This window comes from Tinamus guttatus, unplaced genomic scaffold, assembly GCF_059628265.1.
Source record: "Tinamus guttatus ecotype Peru unplaced genomic scaffold, ASM5962826v1 Tinamus_guttatus_pri_ptg000314l, whole genome shotgun sequence".
Lineage (NCBI taxonomy): Eukaryota > Metazoa > Chordata > Aves > Tinamiformes > Tinamidae > Tinamus > Tinamus guttatus.
Genome location: NW_028288848.1, coordinates 863,917 through 881,169, shown reverse-complemented (window position 1 = coordinate 881,169; position 17,253 = coordinate 863,917). Strand labels below are relative to the sequence as shown.

Below are 17,253 nucleotides of genomic sequence, written 5' to 3'. Positions count from 1 at the left end.
AATCACTGGCTTTAAATTCTGCAGAGTGTTCCGTTATGAAATGGGCTGCAGTGTGAGCTACGTTGGATGAAAGCCCCGGTGGGCGCCGCTGCTCGCCCTGTGGTAACGCGGCGCTCACGGAAAGAGCCAAACTCCTTGGCTTTGTCCTGAAATGCCCCCGAAAGTGTGTAGTGAATATTCAGCCACATCTTGTCCTCTGGACTATATAGCAGTTGTTTTTTTAGGCCACTGTTATGTCTGATATATTGTAGGTATGGTGACCAGCTGGTTGAAGGTTTGGAGCTGGAATTCAAGAGAGCTCTGTCAGTCACTGTCTGTCCCCTCCTGTGGGTCTAGGGAGAAAAGCGGGATGCTGCATCCCAGCTTTAGTGCTCTGAAACCCTTCTCCTTCAAGTCTTGTTACGTATTGGATTTCTGCTGACAGCTTCTTATTGTTTAAAGAAGATGTAAACTCAGTTGCTTAGAAAAGACCATAGTCATTGTTGAGCACTGAGGTTCTCCCATGCTGTGTAAATGAATATTAACAACTTTTTTCTTGTCTGGAAAAAAAATCTACTCCTGAGGCTAATGGTGGTTTCACTTATGATCAAACATATTGCTTGTATTTTGTAAGAAAATAAATGGCTCATTTATAATAATTGTTCTGTAAAATAAAATGTATTAAACCTAGTCTTTTCCATCAACAAAACTAGTAAATTTAAATGGGTTCATAAAATAGATTTGATACAAGAAAATATTTTTCTAGCTCTCTCTTCTTTTAGAATTACAAGTGGATTATCAGTGTGCTATCACTCAGAAAATGTAAAACAGAGGCTGTGAGGAATTAAATTTTAGGTGTTCCTGAGCATCTAAGCTGTAAATGTTGTTCTGGCACAGTCTCTAATAGCAATTATCTCTTTATTATTGTAGCATTAGAAGAGAAAAGCCAAAATAATGTAAAGCACTAATTACATCATTTAATAGTTAAGCTCAAGTTTTTTTTTTTTTTTTTAATATCGCTTGGAGAGTTATGCATATAGAATGTCTGTTGTTGTTAAATCTACAGTTAAAGTTTAAAACTCAATCCATGCCATTTCCAACGGGTTTGACTTTACATTTTGCTGAAAGACTGTTTTTATTACCTGAACAAATAAAAATTTTTACTCAGTGTTGAATGAATTAGAAAATAAGTTTTCTACTTGTAGCAAATATCCCTCGTGTTTGGTTGTTTATGGTGTTTAGTTTTTCAGGTCGTAAAATACAGAACCAGTCAGAAGTAAAGTGTTTTAGCCACAGTTTACCACACTAACTTTTTCATCTACGCTGGGGAGGAGTATGAGTATCCTATAGTGATATTTGTTCTTATCAACAGGGAGGAAAAGTCCCTCTATCCCTTCTTGTACTTTTCATTCACTAAAATATGAGCTAATCAATCTGAAATCAGTGATATCACTCTTGCTTGATGATATCTGCTTGATAGCTGTTTCTCTTAAGAAAGGAAAAAAAGTTTGCAGCGTATTGCACCAGTTTACATATGGAGCTAACGGAAAATATAACTAATATTGTATCTCTTACCTCCCAGCTATGTAATACCATGGTATTTTACAGAGGAAACTGTTTTGTTCTTTATGCTATGGGTCTTACCATCTTAACTAGACTTAATGCAACACAGATAATGCACAGAAGGCTGTTATATTGATAAACAGTGTCGAAAATCATGCCACACATTGTTTATGACTTTCTTTTTTATTCAGTAAATCTAGAAATTTAGCAACCTTGCTATGTTCAAAAGAAGTTTCAAGATGATATGTATGAATGAGCGCCATCTGATTCCTTACCAAACAGAAAAAAAGTCTGTTAACTATCTGCATTTCGTATTAACCAGCCTATGCAGAGAAACTCCGATCAGGATTTAAAGCTTGGCGAAAGGGTTTCTTTTCCTCTGCACAATACTCTATTCAGTTCAATAGTCACTGAGAAGGCCGAGGAGAGATAACAGGGGAGGCTGTTGGTAACATGCATCCCTCTTCCTTTTCCTCTTGTACTGTCTTGAAAACACTTGCCAGTTTGACAAATATCATCAGCAAGGTAGGAATTATTATATCTCCAGCCCTCAGGCATTTCTTATCTTAAGACCAGCTTTTATTATGGGTTTGTGGTTTTCCTTTGGTGTTAAATCCCACTTTTTGATTTAGTACACTAAGTAAAGGAAACACTGTGGAAGTTTGTTTAGATATTTGTACAAAAGCCAAAAATAGCAAGTAGTGCTTTCTAGTTCAGATGAAAATTTAGCGTTTGCATTTTTAAGTTAATTTGTTTAAATTCATTTACTCTCAGTGGAATCAGATCCCAACCGTGCTGCTTCTGTACATATAGTGACTTACAGCAGGTAGTACTTGATTCTGCAGTGTAACAGAAAGATTTTTGCCAATCAGCTGCAGTGTTAAATGTGTTTTTAGAGCTTTTAAATGAAAAGATGTTCCTGAACTGGAAACTGAATTCATGATTATTTGTCGCTTTTGTTCCAATATTTAATATTGATCTTAGTCTGGAGTTCTTGCATAATTCAAATGGCAGTGACACTGTGACACTGTTACACTGGAATATGGAATATGCAATACCTGACTTTTATATTCAGTGTCATTCTCACCTTTACCTGAAACTCATGATTGTGAGTAATAAACTGTGGTGACTTCTGTTTAAACTGTTTCAAGAATAGCATCTTTAGCACAGATGCATTCATCATTCTGTTATTCCATTATTCTGATTGAGTAAAGCAATAAGGAGCATTTAATGCTTTTCAGAGATGCAGTGTATTAGTAATATATTAATGTTATGATAATATTAACAGTGGTGGTGACAGAAGAAAGTTGACTAAGTGGATGGATTTGGGAATGCATTAGTCCTATTATGCAGTTAACAAAAATTTCCTATAGTTTCTTTTTCTTCAAAATGATAAATTCATTCTGAGTTGCCATCTAATGTTGAAATTATTGCCATTTAAACAATCTGTGTTACTCTGGTAATAATGTGCTTTTAGTATATTTTCCCTATTTATAAGTAGATATAGTTGGTTTATCTGTCATGGCCATAGTCTCACTCTGGCCTTTTTTTATGTGCTCAGGCTGTAGCTCTCTGTAAGCCTAAGTTAATCTAGCTGCTTTTTACCATATATTTTTGTTGCTGGCTGTGGTGTACTACCCCTTCTCATGTGTTGGCCTTTCTGACCTATGTTAACTGGAAACTAGGCAGATAAAAAGCTGTTGTGAATAATTTCCTATACTGGAAGTACCAAAACAGCAGCCGTCAAGGAGATGGGCTGTCCTGACAGTGGGAACAAGAACAGGATCAGAGCAGCCACTGGTTAAGTTGACTTAAACTCTGTGTAATGGCAGCCTTAAGTACAGCTTGTCCCTTTTTATTATCCATTTTTGTTATTCCAAGCTAATTTTTTTTGCTTGCTTTTGGTGATATTCCTTTAGATTCAGATTGATACTGAATGTTATCCCACTTTGTTGTTGTTATGTGCAATATATACCTGATTTAAATGTAGTCTTATTAAACTTTATAGCTAAAATTAATGCAACAGCAGAAAGCTCGGTAAAAAATCAAGCTGAATAATAACTGTAGTAAATACCTTAGGTTTCAGTGATGCTTCCCAGAATCTTGCTCTGTGCCAGGAACCTTTTCTGACTGACTGCTGATCTCTATAGGACTCTTCTGTTTCCTCCAGTGCTAACTCTGTGTAGCTGCACAGCTTCTATGGGCAGATACTCCATTTGCTTCTGTGAATTATGGAGAAAATATTGAGCAAATAGGTCATTTTTATTGTGTCGTAATTGATTTGCCACCATGCACTGGAATAAAAAGTGCTGTGTTGTTACTCCTGCTGCAAACTGTTTTAAAGTAGCAAGTAAGTGTTCATTCAGAATATGCAGAAGGACAAGGTGATCATAAAAGGCCTAAAAAGCAAAGAAAAAGGCCATTTATAACCCTTTAATTTGAATTACACCGGAGGTATCTCTCTACCCTTAACCCCTTTTTAACACTGACTTTAATCCCTATCTTTGTCTATACAGCAGGATTGTCTTAAATGAGAAATAACTATAATCATCTTTCTTATAGGATAGTTTACTTGAAATGTGAGATTATTTTTAATGAAAATGTATACAGTATTTAGTTTTGCATAAATCAATTCATATATAAATATTGTTTAAAATATAGAGAAGTTGTGTTTTGATTCAGGACATTGCTCACGTGATTCATCTTGAAATTGTGCAGCCCAGTAATCGCTCAACAACCTGTTTTCCAATTTCCTGAAAATGCTACAAAAATTAAATGTTGTGTTTCACTACATTTTGCTAATATATAGGATATGCTTCATTTTTGCAAGATGTCTTTGAGTGTGTCTGTGTGAAATCCATTATGATTTTTAGACCTAAAAATAAATACCAAAAAAAAGGGTACCGTTCCTATGTGCTGGGTTTTTTGTACCAGGTTTCCAATGAGATTAGTTAAGGTAAGACTGTCAAAAATTATGAATCTAAATCAGCAGCCTGTGAGAGCTTGGGATACAAGTGAGGAAACTGTGGGCACCTTGTTTAATGGGGGAAAAGGTGGTCAGCTTCACAAGGCAGCCTTGGGAGTGACCCAGGAAAAGCACATGAGCCTGTCCACTCCAGGGCCTGTTGGAAAGGGTATCTTTGCCTTTAGTATCTATTTAAGCACCTATAATCCATTATTTTATGTAATTTTTCTTGGACTTTCTGATCCTCTGTCTTTGAAACGTCTTAAGATTGCAAATTCGAAAAAAACATTGCTGCTCTTTGGAAAAGTACTTTGTTTTATCTGATCTGCCAAAAATTTCATTAATTGCTGTCTAGGTCTGCTCCTGTGGGATTTGATTATTTCAAATCAAAAAAACTCAAGTGGGAACTAGTGGAAAAAGGACTTAACAGTTCTTAAGATCTAAGATTTTAGTTAAGTAAGGCAGAAAAACGCAACTGGGTCAAAATCACATGTGTAAATGCTCGTACAGAATTGCTAAAATAGAGATTCTGGAATGCTTAATATTAAGTGGAAGTCCTGATAAAACCTTTACCTCAAAAACTTAGTGGAAGGAAGATAACTGGTGATATCAAGGTATCAAAAATAAAATAATCAGGTTACTGGCACTGCTGAAGGATGTATTTTATCTTAAGAGAGTTATGAAGATAGATAAATTTGCTGTCACAGATGTACCATGAAATACGCTTGAACTGAAATTCTTTAGCTAGTGGGAGAGTGAATAGTGTTAAGATTATGTTACTGATCACAGGATTAGGATGATGGCAGGGGTTGTTATGGGAGTTGAAGAAGGTTGGGAATGCAGAGAGCACTGTAATAACAGGATACTTCTGCTGGCACCCTCTGTGCTTGGTAAATGTTATGGTAGTGCAGGAGATAAAGCCAAAGCTTGTAGTGATAACAGCTTCTTGGAGCACCTGCTCAGCAAACCCATGTGCTTTCCTTTTGTCTTTCAGCTTGTGATGAATGGAAGATTTTACCAAAACCTAATCTGCATAGAGATGTCAACAGATTTGGTCACACTGCTGTTGTCAGTAATGGGTAAATGAAGCATATTTTAAATTTTCCTGACCATTTTTCTGAACCAAAAGAAAAAAGAATGGGAACAGTTATACCTCCGTTAAGTGTGCCTAAATGACATACAACAGATGTAATTTATTAACATCAAGAATAGTGGTTAGCAGTAGCTTTTTGCAGGTCTTAAATCATCAATACAGCCAATCATCGATATGACATGCTGTGAAATGTGTTCAGAGGCTTTTCTTTTTATGGTGAACCTTTTAGTATATTTTTCCTTGTGTTATGACCTACAGTGAATTTGAAATTCTTTACCCCTTACTTTCATATAATGGCCAAAATCTTCTTGTAACATATAATTCATTGTTTTTCTACAAACATGAAATTGAAAAAAAAATCTAACTGAAATTTATATAATGGGGAAAAGTAAGGTTTTCAAGATAATAATTATCAACAGTTTACAGGAAAAAAGTCTGCTGGCATCAGATTAGGTTAAGTATATTGCTTATCCGCTATAAAATGTCATATTTTCATGAAACTTGAGAGTTCAGTAAAACTTAATCTGGAAACAGACTATAGAGTGGAAATGGAGTTTGCTGGATTTGGTGGCTGAACTCTGCTTCCCATGCCTACCACCAAGAGATAAAGTTGGCTATCAATCATCATATTTTTCATGTGAAAGGTGTAGAAAACGGAAACTAGATTTAAAAAAAAAAAAAAAAAAAAAAAAAAACAAGAAGTGTGGCTTGCATGGATTTTACTGGCTTCTAAAGAGCCTAATGGATGACATCTATGGTACTATAAATGGCTGTGTCTCAGTGCATATTTCTGTACCTCTTCTACATTATTAATTAGTATTTAAACATATACAGGCCCCTGCATCTTCTACATATGAATATTGTATAAGTAAAAAGTAATGGAGATGGTATATAATACTACAAATAACAGATATAAACAAAAACATTGGCACTAAGTTGCAGCTGTTTACACAGGGCTTAAAAATCTTCAATGAATAGATTACTTCATTAAGAAAAATGGGCTTACAATGAAAGGATCCAACAGCAACCAGTTTTTTGACAAATTCTACTTTGTGCAGTCTTAAGACATTTAAGCTATGCTTGATGATTCAAGAACTGTCATTTTCAGTGAATTAGATTCAAGGTGAAAATACATATATATACATATGTGTATATATGTATTTTTTTCAGGACTTATAATATTATTACTAGGCTTCTATGTACAAAATATATAATATGAGACATTCTCCAAAGGTTTTGCTACTGGTAGTTGTAGCATTAATTCTGTTTTATGAATATATGATATACAAAATACACAGGTTCTTTCTTAACATCTTTTAAACTGATTTTGTTCTTGACTGTGAATGAGAAGAGAAAGATAAGGGGAAGGCCTGTAGTGTAGTCTTCTGTTTTTGTTGTCAGGAAAAAAAATCCACTTGCCAATTGCTGTTGCATTTCAGTTGCATTTAGCTACACTGTATGTGTTCTCATTACCTAGTTCCAAAAATGAGTATTTTTTTTCCTAGGTAGTCTTTCTTCCTCACTTTCAGACATTTTCTGTGTCACTTTGTAATGCATATAGATAAATATAGCTTTTACAATCCTGCAGCATGGAGGAGTATGTTGAAAAATGGCACCACTCCGGAGTCATGATCAGACAACTGAAGAATGTTTTTATGTTGTTATCTGTGTGTATTTAATATAATTTTAATATGAATACACATGTTTTATTGTATATGAAGACAGCTAAAGAATTCAAGAAAGTTTATCTATCGCTTCAATAACAGCTATATTGACTTGCTTTTCCCCAACAGGTCCATGTACGTATTTGGAGGGTTTTCAAGTGTTCTTTTGAATGACATCCTTGTGTACAAACCTCCGAACTGCGAAGCATTTAGAGATGAAGAGCTGTGTAAAAATGCTCGTCCAGGGATAAGATGTCTGTGGAACAAGAAACATTGTGAGTCCTGGGAAGCTGCCCATGCTAATAACATCCTTAAAGCAAAGTGTCCTAAAAAGGCAGGTGCGTAAATTATCATGTACTAATATTTTACCATTAAACTCTAATCTTAAAGTATTAAATGTTACAATGGAATAGAGGAGTGGGAAGGCAAAAACAAGTGGAATCAGGGAATGGACTAATAAGACAGTTCTTTTCTGGCAATATCTGGTGCAAGTGGCTAATGGATTGATTTTTAAAATCATTACATTCTTGATTTTCTTCAATTTTAAATATAGAGAAGTATTCTTCTCTGTAGCATGTGTTTAAGATGCTAGGGAACAGAAAACAGAGAGAGTTTTAAGGAGAAGAAATCACTTCATTGTGGGGCCAAAATGTAAAATTACTTTAGTTGGAAGGACAGGAGGATGAGCTTTGAAATACTATAAATGATTAAATTCTCTATTTCTCCATCTTTTCCTGTTTGATGTTAATGAGTAAATAAATAAAAATCTTCAGATTATTCTGAAAAAAATCTTAATATTAGTCAGAACACAGATGGACTTTGTAAATGGTTTCTGGCACTGCAGGTATATAGCACTGTCATGTCTGTATGTGGGGAGGTATCACTGCTTCCAGCAGATTATTAATACTCTTTGATACATGTAGAAGAATACAGTCCATTCACAGCTGGAAACCTTGAAGTGAACAAGCACTTGGCTGGACTGTGTCAAAATCGGTCTTGGGAAATTCTGTTTGGCGTTGTGGTAGCTGTATTGATTGAAACAGCAATTTGTCATCATGAATAATAGTTGCAACCTATTCCAAATATTTTGACTTGTGACAAATAGATTGCTTATAAAAGTGCTGTTCTTATACTCTACATGAGCACAGTATGCAGCACTGCGACATATCTGCTGCATATTTCTGTGATCTTTCCATGCAGCAAAGTATATAATTGCTAGCCAAACTTTGGCTCTATGTTAAACGCACAAAATGCAAGTCTACTTTTAGTATCTGCTTAAAAAATATTAGCTCTACTATTAATAAATACTTCCAGATAATTGACTTTTCTATTATATTTTTCCTGGTTTGTCTCTGGCCTCGATATAAAGTTGAAAAGTTGAAACAGTAGATTACAAAACAGCCGTGTTATTTGGGTAAAACTTTTCTTCAAAACTGCTCTTGTACAGTTTTATGAGGTTTAGAGATCTGGAATCTAGACAATTTCAGTTCTTCATAAGAGGAGCTGAAGCATAGCACCTTTTTTTTTTTTTTCTTAAAAAAAACAAAGGGGGGAAATACAAAACAAACTACAGAGGCACTGAAGCGAAATAGAACAGGGCAACTTCTAAAATATGTCTACTGCAGTGGGATCAAAGTAGAAGAGGCAAGGTGTATAAAATTCCAACTGTGAATTGTGTTGTTTGCCAACTCCTTAAATAACTGGAATGAGCCACTTCACTTTTACTGGATTTCTCCAATTGTGGTAGTAACGTTCTGTCAAAAGCCAAGTGTTTGGATATTCTTTTACACCACCTGACTCAGTTGTTGTGCTGGTTGAAGGAATCATGCAAGAATTTACTGACAGTTGAAATTAAAACACAACACAAATTTCAGTGGGTTTTCAGAGAGAATTCTTGGATGGGAAGTGATCCCTAGCAATGAAGTCTCTTTAAAATTATCCCAGGACCAAGAAAGCCAAACTACCTAGCAGTTGAAAAGAGAAGTCAATCTAGGAGATGGGAGAAATTCTCATATATGGGATCATGGTGATTTTTCTTTTCTTTTTTTTTTTTTTTTTTAATCTCCATTTAATAGAAGTAAACATTTTGTCCCAAACTACTTTCAATAATATAAATACTCCAAGTTCTGAAGATTTGTGTTACATGTTTAAAGTGACCCTCTTCAACAAAGATTTTTCATATAGAAAGGATAAAGCACCATAACTTTTAAAGTATATACATTAATTTAGAGAGAGCTAAAATATTTGTATGTGTTGTTAACAACCTTCACCTTCTTTAACTATTGCCGCCTTGCATGGCGACATGGTGATCTAATGTCTTTTTTTTTTTTTTTCCAGAAACTTGCATCCGAATAAGATCTTTCCTTTTTTTTTTTCCTTTTTTTTTTCTTTTTTCTTTTTTTTGCAGGAGTGAGCAAAAATAGATAACCTGTGCACTGTAGTAAATGAGTCTGTATGTTGCAAACCAGTGACTGCTTCTTTAGTTGAATAATATTAAGTGAATACAATTGATTTCCTACAGACCCGGCTTTTTAATGGCCAGATTTTCTAGACGGTTGGGAGAGAAAATATTCTAAGAAAGGGCATTCAAAACCAGTAAAATGTGGTGATATTCTCCTTCAGCGTGATATTTCTTTTTGCCTTCCATTTGTATTACAGCTGCTGCAGATGACAGATGTTATAGATATGCAGACTGTGCAAGCTGTACTGCTAATACAAATGGATGCCAATGGTGTGATGACAAAAAGTGCATTTCAGCAAGCAGTAACTGCAGCATGGTGAGTCTTTATCCGTGGTCATAGTATTAATCTTGTTTTGTTGTTGTTAAAACAGAGTTTCTGGCTTTCTTGGCTAGTCACTGCTAATAAAAACAGTGCAAATATAGATTAATCAACAGTCAATGTTGTAACAGTCTGTCAGAGTGATTTGATAGTCCAGCTTCTCATGGTTGAAGTTTCCTTTGTAGTTTTCAAGAGTTGTTCCTTTCCTAACTTATTTCACTGTGTTAGATGCCACTTTTCTCTTTGCTGTTTTGAACTAATAAGAATTTAGAGCAAGAAATCGTTGCAAAGGAACAGACTATCTTTATGCTTCGTAAGCGTGGAACAATTTAGCACAGACTTCTCAGCTCAATACTACCTTTCATGACCAAGTTGTTGGCTTAATTGCAGCTTAGGCACCAGTCTTCTCTATGTGGTTTCTTGTCTCTTATTCGAGGTTGGAAGTGGATTGCAAAAGCTGTTAGTGGTGTTAGTAAAAACTAAGTTAATGAAAATTCATCTCTTTCTAAGAATTACTGCGATAAGTTAGAGGGTGGCTATTTCAAATTTATTGTACTGGTCTGGACACTATGGAGGCAGAATTTTTCAGCTATCAACACAGCACCATGAAAATAGCACCAACAGAAGGGCAGCATGTGGGGGAATTGGCCTAGTTACCTGTTTTCGTAGACGGCTCCTTCTGGACTAGACCCACAAACCAAGAGTGTTGTGGCAGTACTGTGATAGTAATATGGGATAACAAGCTGTGGGCTCAGGGAAACCACAAGCAGAAAGCCACCCTTTTGCAGCTGTCCAAAGATCTTTCTTAAATCGTAGGACACTCGGATAAGAAAGGCAGACTTTAATTTCAGTGTCTGTTGCTTTTGCTGCCTGGAAACTGGACAGCATACTAAGGATACACTGGCAATAGGTTTGGCATTGCACTCTTGGTCATGGATAGTTTGACATTGGCCTCTTGGTCATGGATAATCGCAAAGCAGTGACTGATTGGCAGGGCTGTAAAATGTGAAAATCTCTCAGGATTTTATAGATAGTACTGATGCACTGATGATACACATAGACTTACCTATGTTCCCTGTCTGATGTGGGTCAGTACCTTTACAGGACACTTCCACTATAATACAGACTCATGGATCATCAGGGTGTATCGCTCTACTCGTCTGATGTAATTGCAATGCCAGATTGTCCTGGAGCTCTGGCTCAGCTTGCCAGACTGGCACCTGAGTGCACCATCACTGGCAAGCTGATTTGCTTCTCTCCCATAAAGCCCCACATTAACAGGATACTTCTGCATCTGTGGTTTTAGTTGATCCATCATACCAGCTGTGGATGTGAGGGGTGAAGGCTTATCCCTCCTTGCCCAACTGAGAATCAATTTAATTATGGTCTGTTGAGTGGCTCAAGATGGTAATGGTGTTTGCCTTTGGACAGGGAGTAGATGGAACAGAAGCCCTACCTGGTGGTCGCTTTGCTAGCATTAAATTTATCTATTAGAGATTGCATGCAATAGTATTTTGAGGGTTGTCTTGAGAAGTTGCATCATCAAATGTTCTGGGCTACGTATTGGTTGTTTCCATTGTGCGCTCTGGCTGTTCAGAAATCAAATGTAATGCTTCTGTGTGTGTGTGTATATAGATATGTATATACATATATATCTATATACACACAACCCCCCCCAAAAAAGTTACTATCTTTGTTGTACTCAAACTCATGTTGTACTCAACTCTCATGTTGTACATGTAGATGCACTCAAAAATTGTTGTTGCATTGAAGCCCTGGGAGTGCTGGAGTTCCTCCTACTTGTCACCCATCGTTAAGCTTGAGAAGGAGGAAGGTGAGCAGGGCTAAGTGCCCTGCCATGTAGATTTGTGTTGCCTGTTCCTATGCTCAAAGGAGATAAGTTTTTCCTCATGTTTAGGCAGAACTTTTTGTTTTTCAGCTTGTGCTTCTTGTCTCTTGCCCTGTTGCTGGGCTCCACTGAAAATAGCCTGTCTCCATTCTCTCTACATTTTCCCTTCAGATATTTAAAAGCACTGATAAGATCTCAGACTGTATCTCCTAGCCTTTCCTCATATGAAAGATGCTCCAGTCTCTTCATCATCTCAGTAGCCCTAGGCTGGACATGCTCCACTAGTTCTGTGTCTCTCTTGTGTTGAGGTACCCAGGTCTGGGCACTGAATTTGAGATGTGGCCTCACCAGGGCTGAATAAAGGGGGAAGATCACCTCCCTCAACCTGGTGTCGCGTTCTTCCCAATCCATCCCAGGTCACTGTTGGCTTGTCATGTGCATCCCAGGGTACATGGCTGGCTCATGGTCAGTCTGTAGCCCACTAGGACTCCCAGGTAAACACTGGGCTGCTCTCCAGCAGGTCATCCTCCATTCCTCAGTGCATGACCCTGCCTTGCCTTTGCAAGGTTCCTCCAGCCTGTCCAGGTCCCTCTGAATGGCAGCACAGTCCTCTGGTGATGAGCCACTCCTTGCTCTGTCCCTTCATCCACGTCACTGATGGACAAGTTGAACAAGGTGGTACCTGTTACTGACTCCTGGGAGATACTGCTGGCTGCAGACCTACAACTAGACTTTGTGTGACTGATGACAGCCCTCTGAGCTCTGCCGTATTTAGTCTATGTCACTGTCTGCTTCTCTAGCCTGTACTTCATCACCCTGCCTATGCGGATGATGTGGGAGACGATGAGGCCTCTACTTCAGGTCAAAACAGCATTGCTGAAGTGCAAGTGCTTAAGCGATAAGCAAGAAATAGCTTCCTTCTCTGCTTTCTTGTCTTAATGCTTTCTAGCATAAGTGAACTGCAGACAGGGTAGCTGTAATGATATGCTCCATTGGCTCTCTAGGTATTTTGGTCTCTAATCCTTCATTTTCTATGAATTTTAACTGCCCATACTAGAAGTTTTCAAATAAAGTAATTTCATTTGAAATGCTACATATTTTCATATAACTTACAGGAAAGTTTTTGTAGTATTGACATACGGCAATAATATAATATTAAACTTCACTCTATAGATATTTTCACTATTGAGAGAAGAATTTTTCTTTTCAAAACCATAACAGTCTTTAGAAAACGCAGGAAAAGCCTCTGGAATTCTTACAGTTAAGTTTGTTAGAGCACTGTTCCTTTACTGCAGGAATAGGTAGTCTGAATAATTGAAAGCACCTAACTGATCTGGATGAAGAACATGAGGCAGTAGCACAGAGGCTACAGACTATATGACGTTTTTTTCCAGTAGAACACAGTGGAATTCTCTAAATTTCTCATGTGTCAGTCCCTGCACATACAGTCTTATAAAGTCTCAGTTTGATGAAATTTGCTTAAGTAAAGCACAAATTGATTTAAAAATATTTTATATTGAAGCATGGCAACATAAACCAACCTCATAAAACTCAGGAATGGTTTGAGAAAGAGCATCTTTTAAAAAATAGAAGGGTATCAGAGGATGCTCCAAGGGTAAGTATAATTCTACCTTTAAATTATACTTGAACATTGCATATACTTAAACACTGACTTGAAAGAAAAGAATCCTTGTCTTTAGACAAGTCCTTAAATGCTGCACTCATGCAATGGTAATAATAGTGATTCACCTACAGTCGAGGAATTCAAAGAACAAGTAAGGGGAAATACTCTTTAAAGTAGCAGAAGGAATTATAAGTAGGGTTAAAAACATGATGAAAAAGGGAAACTTATGTCTAAGAAATGCGCAGTAGTAAGACTGGGCACTAGCTTCAGAGAAATGGAGGAAAAGCTATTAGATAAATAAGACAAAGCACATCATAATATTTTAGTGTTGACCAGAAAAATCTACTCATTTAATACTCATTCCTGAAATGGTAAGATAGACCAGTACTTTCATCCTACAAGGGATTTATTAAAAAAAAAAAGAACTGCGGTGATTTTTTTTTTTTTTTAAGTCCGTATCCCATATTGGGATCACCATATCAGGATCAGAACTGGAAAACTGAAGTAATCAGATATAAGCAGGAAACCTCATATGTAATATGATCTACTCACATTTTTGTGCATAAGCATGTTAACTATCCTACAGCAATAGAAGACTTCAGTAACAGATGGTCTGTCATATTTCAGCTTTGGTAGTTATAACCTTAATGTTGTGTTAATATGAGTTACCTATTGGATTCCCATTTATATTGAACTAATGAGATTTTCAGGGAAGCAATGTATGAACATTGTATTTAAGGGAAATAAGTGCAGGGAATAAGGGAATACAACAGAAAACTATTACAGAATAGTCACTGGTACTTTGAATTTTATTTTAAATGTTAAATAGCACATGCACAACAAGCTTCATGATTAGTAGGTAATAGAACAAATATTTTGATTTAGTTAGAAAATTGCAATCTGTATGTAGTGTTACTGTGGAATAAATCACTTTCAAAACAATCTGAATGCTTAAGGATTTTGACATTGTGATAATGATGTGTTAACAGGGTATATTATTTGAGGTATTGAAAATGAGCAGATGGTGCTTACTTGTAATATAAAATTCATTGTATAGCATCTCTCAAGCAGTTTTGTGAATAACCATTATGATTGAGTGAAAGTAAATGTGGGTTTGTGCCAGAGGTTTTTTATGCATTACGGTTTGCATATATTTATTGTCCAGATAGACATCCTGTTACTTTACCATGTTTCCCTTGGCTCTGTTTCATACAGTTGTGCAGACGCTTTCTCCTAGGACAGCTTCTCTGTTTCTCTTTGCTTCGCAGTAGCCTCTCTTATAGACCAGGAAAGCAGTGGATCCCTTTCATAATGTGCTCACTGATGAGCATCTGGTCGAATAAAGGCACCAAACAGGCCCCTGAACAGCAGTGTTCTCTAGCAGTAATGAAGCTGGTCCTGTGTGAGATTGAAAATTCATTTTAACAATTGCATTTCAGGACTTTCCAAAAAGAAAAGAAAAAAAAAAAAACCTACATTAAAAGAGCTTGGCTCTTTTTCATTATTGTTTGTGGTAGGTTGAGGCACTATCATCCTTAATCTAGTACCAGCATCTGTGTCGACTTATTATCGGATTAGCCCTTTAAGTGTGCTTTATAGTGTTCCAGAAGACAATATATACCAGAAGGAAAGGAGCTAAAATTGTCAAGTAAATCGTACATATGCTACCAAAGTGCTATCTTTTTTTGCTACTTAGTATGAATATCTTCTGTTACTAGGGAGAGAAAATATTTGTGTAGTATTCTTTGGCAGGTATGTGATTTTAACTTATGGGACAGATACCTCTAGTTACATAACTGAAATCTGAAGAAATATTAGTTATTAAAATAAATTGACAAAATGTATTTTCTGGCATTATATATATATATATATGTGAAATTGAAACTGCTTATAATCAGAAATTGGCATTTGACAAATTCATACAATAATGCAAAACATATACGTACCTGCAAATTTAGGCATACTCTAAGATTTGGGATATATCTTGATGCCACTGCTGCTGAGGGGTTGAATAGCTCAGAATTTTATCAAAGCAAGCCATCCCAATACATAAATTGAATATATTTTTATGTTGTTTGACATGCTTGTAATCACTCACCAGCCAAGATGTATGGAGTGAACTAATAAAAGATTTGGAAGTAACCCAAGCCTGAGGCAGACGTATTTCTGCTCTGGTGTCGTGTTTATGTGCCCTCCATGAAATGTAATCTGTGCTTAGTTAACCTGGCCTAGCTGGACTGGCCTTCACATTTGAGTAAAACAGGGACTTCCAGCAAAATCCTTCGGTAAGCAGCCGTACATGTAAACCCTGTAAATTAAATATTATTGTGCATTCTCATATATCCTTTTATTATGTGAGTTTATATATCTTGTAAGGAAGAGGAGCAAACTATTTTCCCTTGCCTAGCCTGTGTGCTGTGAGTCTGACCAGGAGAAATGTGTCCCCATTGCAGGTGGTCTTATGTGGGTGCAGTTGGGGAGTCTGCTGTGCGATGTGTGTTTTTGTGTCTTGTGGTGGGATTAATGATGCTTTGAGTTAGGATTTGCTTTTAGTTATTGCCTGCAAATGAAATTAGCAGAGATAGTCCAATGGATAAATAGATTAACTGATTCATGTTTTGGGCAGTTTATTAAATAAGATGTCAGTAACTATGTCTCATCTTAAAAGGACTTTCCCCCCTTAAAAGGGGGGGAAAAAAAGTGTTTTCAAATGCCTAACTTAAAAAGCAATATTTCCTTTTTCAGAAAAGAACCAGATAAAGTCCTTCAGTGTTTACTACTTTTCTTATACACTAATGTATGAGGGGAATGCTGTAATTTTTGGTTTTATATTACAGCTTGCCAAAATGGTACCGCCAGATCCTCTGCCTTTTCACCAAGTACCTTAAATACAAGTTTGTAGATGAAACTTTAAGATAAAGTAACTGGGATTTTTGAAATAGCATTTCTTGTGTTTTATAATCGCTTGTCTATAATTTCAATTTTTGCTGGTTTAACTCCGGTCAGACTATAGAGTGCATTATCTTGCCCCTTCTGTCGATGAAATGTAGTTATTTTACGCCTGCCTCTTGCTCTGCTTATTGTAATCTTTTTGATTGTTTTGCTTGATCAGCCTACAGACAACTGGAGAATGAAATAATTTGATGAGAGCCTATATTGGAACCATATAAGAAATAGAGATTTACTTGAGTTTTTAAGACCTTCCTATGCTCAATAGCAAGAAGTGATGTCTTCAAAGTGTTGTTTGTGCCAACAAAGTTATTCAAAGTGTGAGACAAGTGGGATGAGCAGTCCTCTAGAGATGCCCTTTGTGGTCTCCACCAACTAAAAGGTTGACCTAGACAAGGACCTTAAATTAGACCCAACTTCTAGATGGCTGTGATTTTCTGGGGAAAATGTGTATTTCAGTTCTGACTTCTGATTTGTTGGCAATGTGACATTCAATATGCCCTTCTGTCTGTTTTCTTTCCATAGTCGGTTAAAAACTACACCAAATGTCACGTGAGAAATGAACAGATCTGCAATAAACTGACGAGCTGTAAGAGCTGCTCGCTGCACCTGAACTGCCAGTGGGACCAGCGGCAGCAGGAGTGCCAGGCGCTCCCCGGTAAGGGGTGCGGGATGGGGGCTCTGCTTCCTGCCTTTCCGCAGCCGTCAGAGCCATTCCGGCTCCTTTGCTGCTCCGTATCCGCTCGTTGGGTCACGTTTGCTAGCTGGGCTTCTGTCCTCCGTTGAA

At 36.8% G+C, this 17,253-nt stretch overlaps 1 protein-coding gene across 1 annotated transcript in view; it reads left to right on the top strand.

Annotated features, from left to right (window-relative positions):
• ATRNL1 (attractin like 1) overlaps nt 1-17,253 on the top strand; it is a 432,492-nt gene that overhangs the window by 77,425 nt on the left and 337,814 nt on the right. Inside the window, exons 11-14 of the mRNA XM_088528590.1 lie at nt 5,502-5,586; nt 7,394-7,602; nt 9,923-10,041; nt 16,992-17,124. Of these exons, the coding sequence (XP_088384716.1) occupies nt 5,502-5,586; nt 7,394-7,602; nt 9,923-10,041; nt 16,992-17,124 (546 nt within the window). The remainder of the gene's footprint in view (nt 1-5,501; nt 5,587-7,393; nt 7,603-9,922; nt 10,042-16,991; nt 17,125-17,253) is intronic.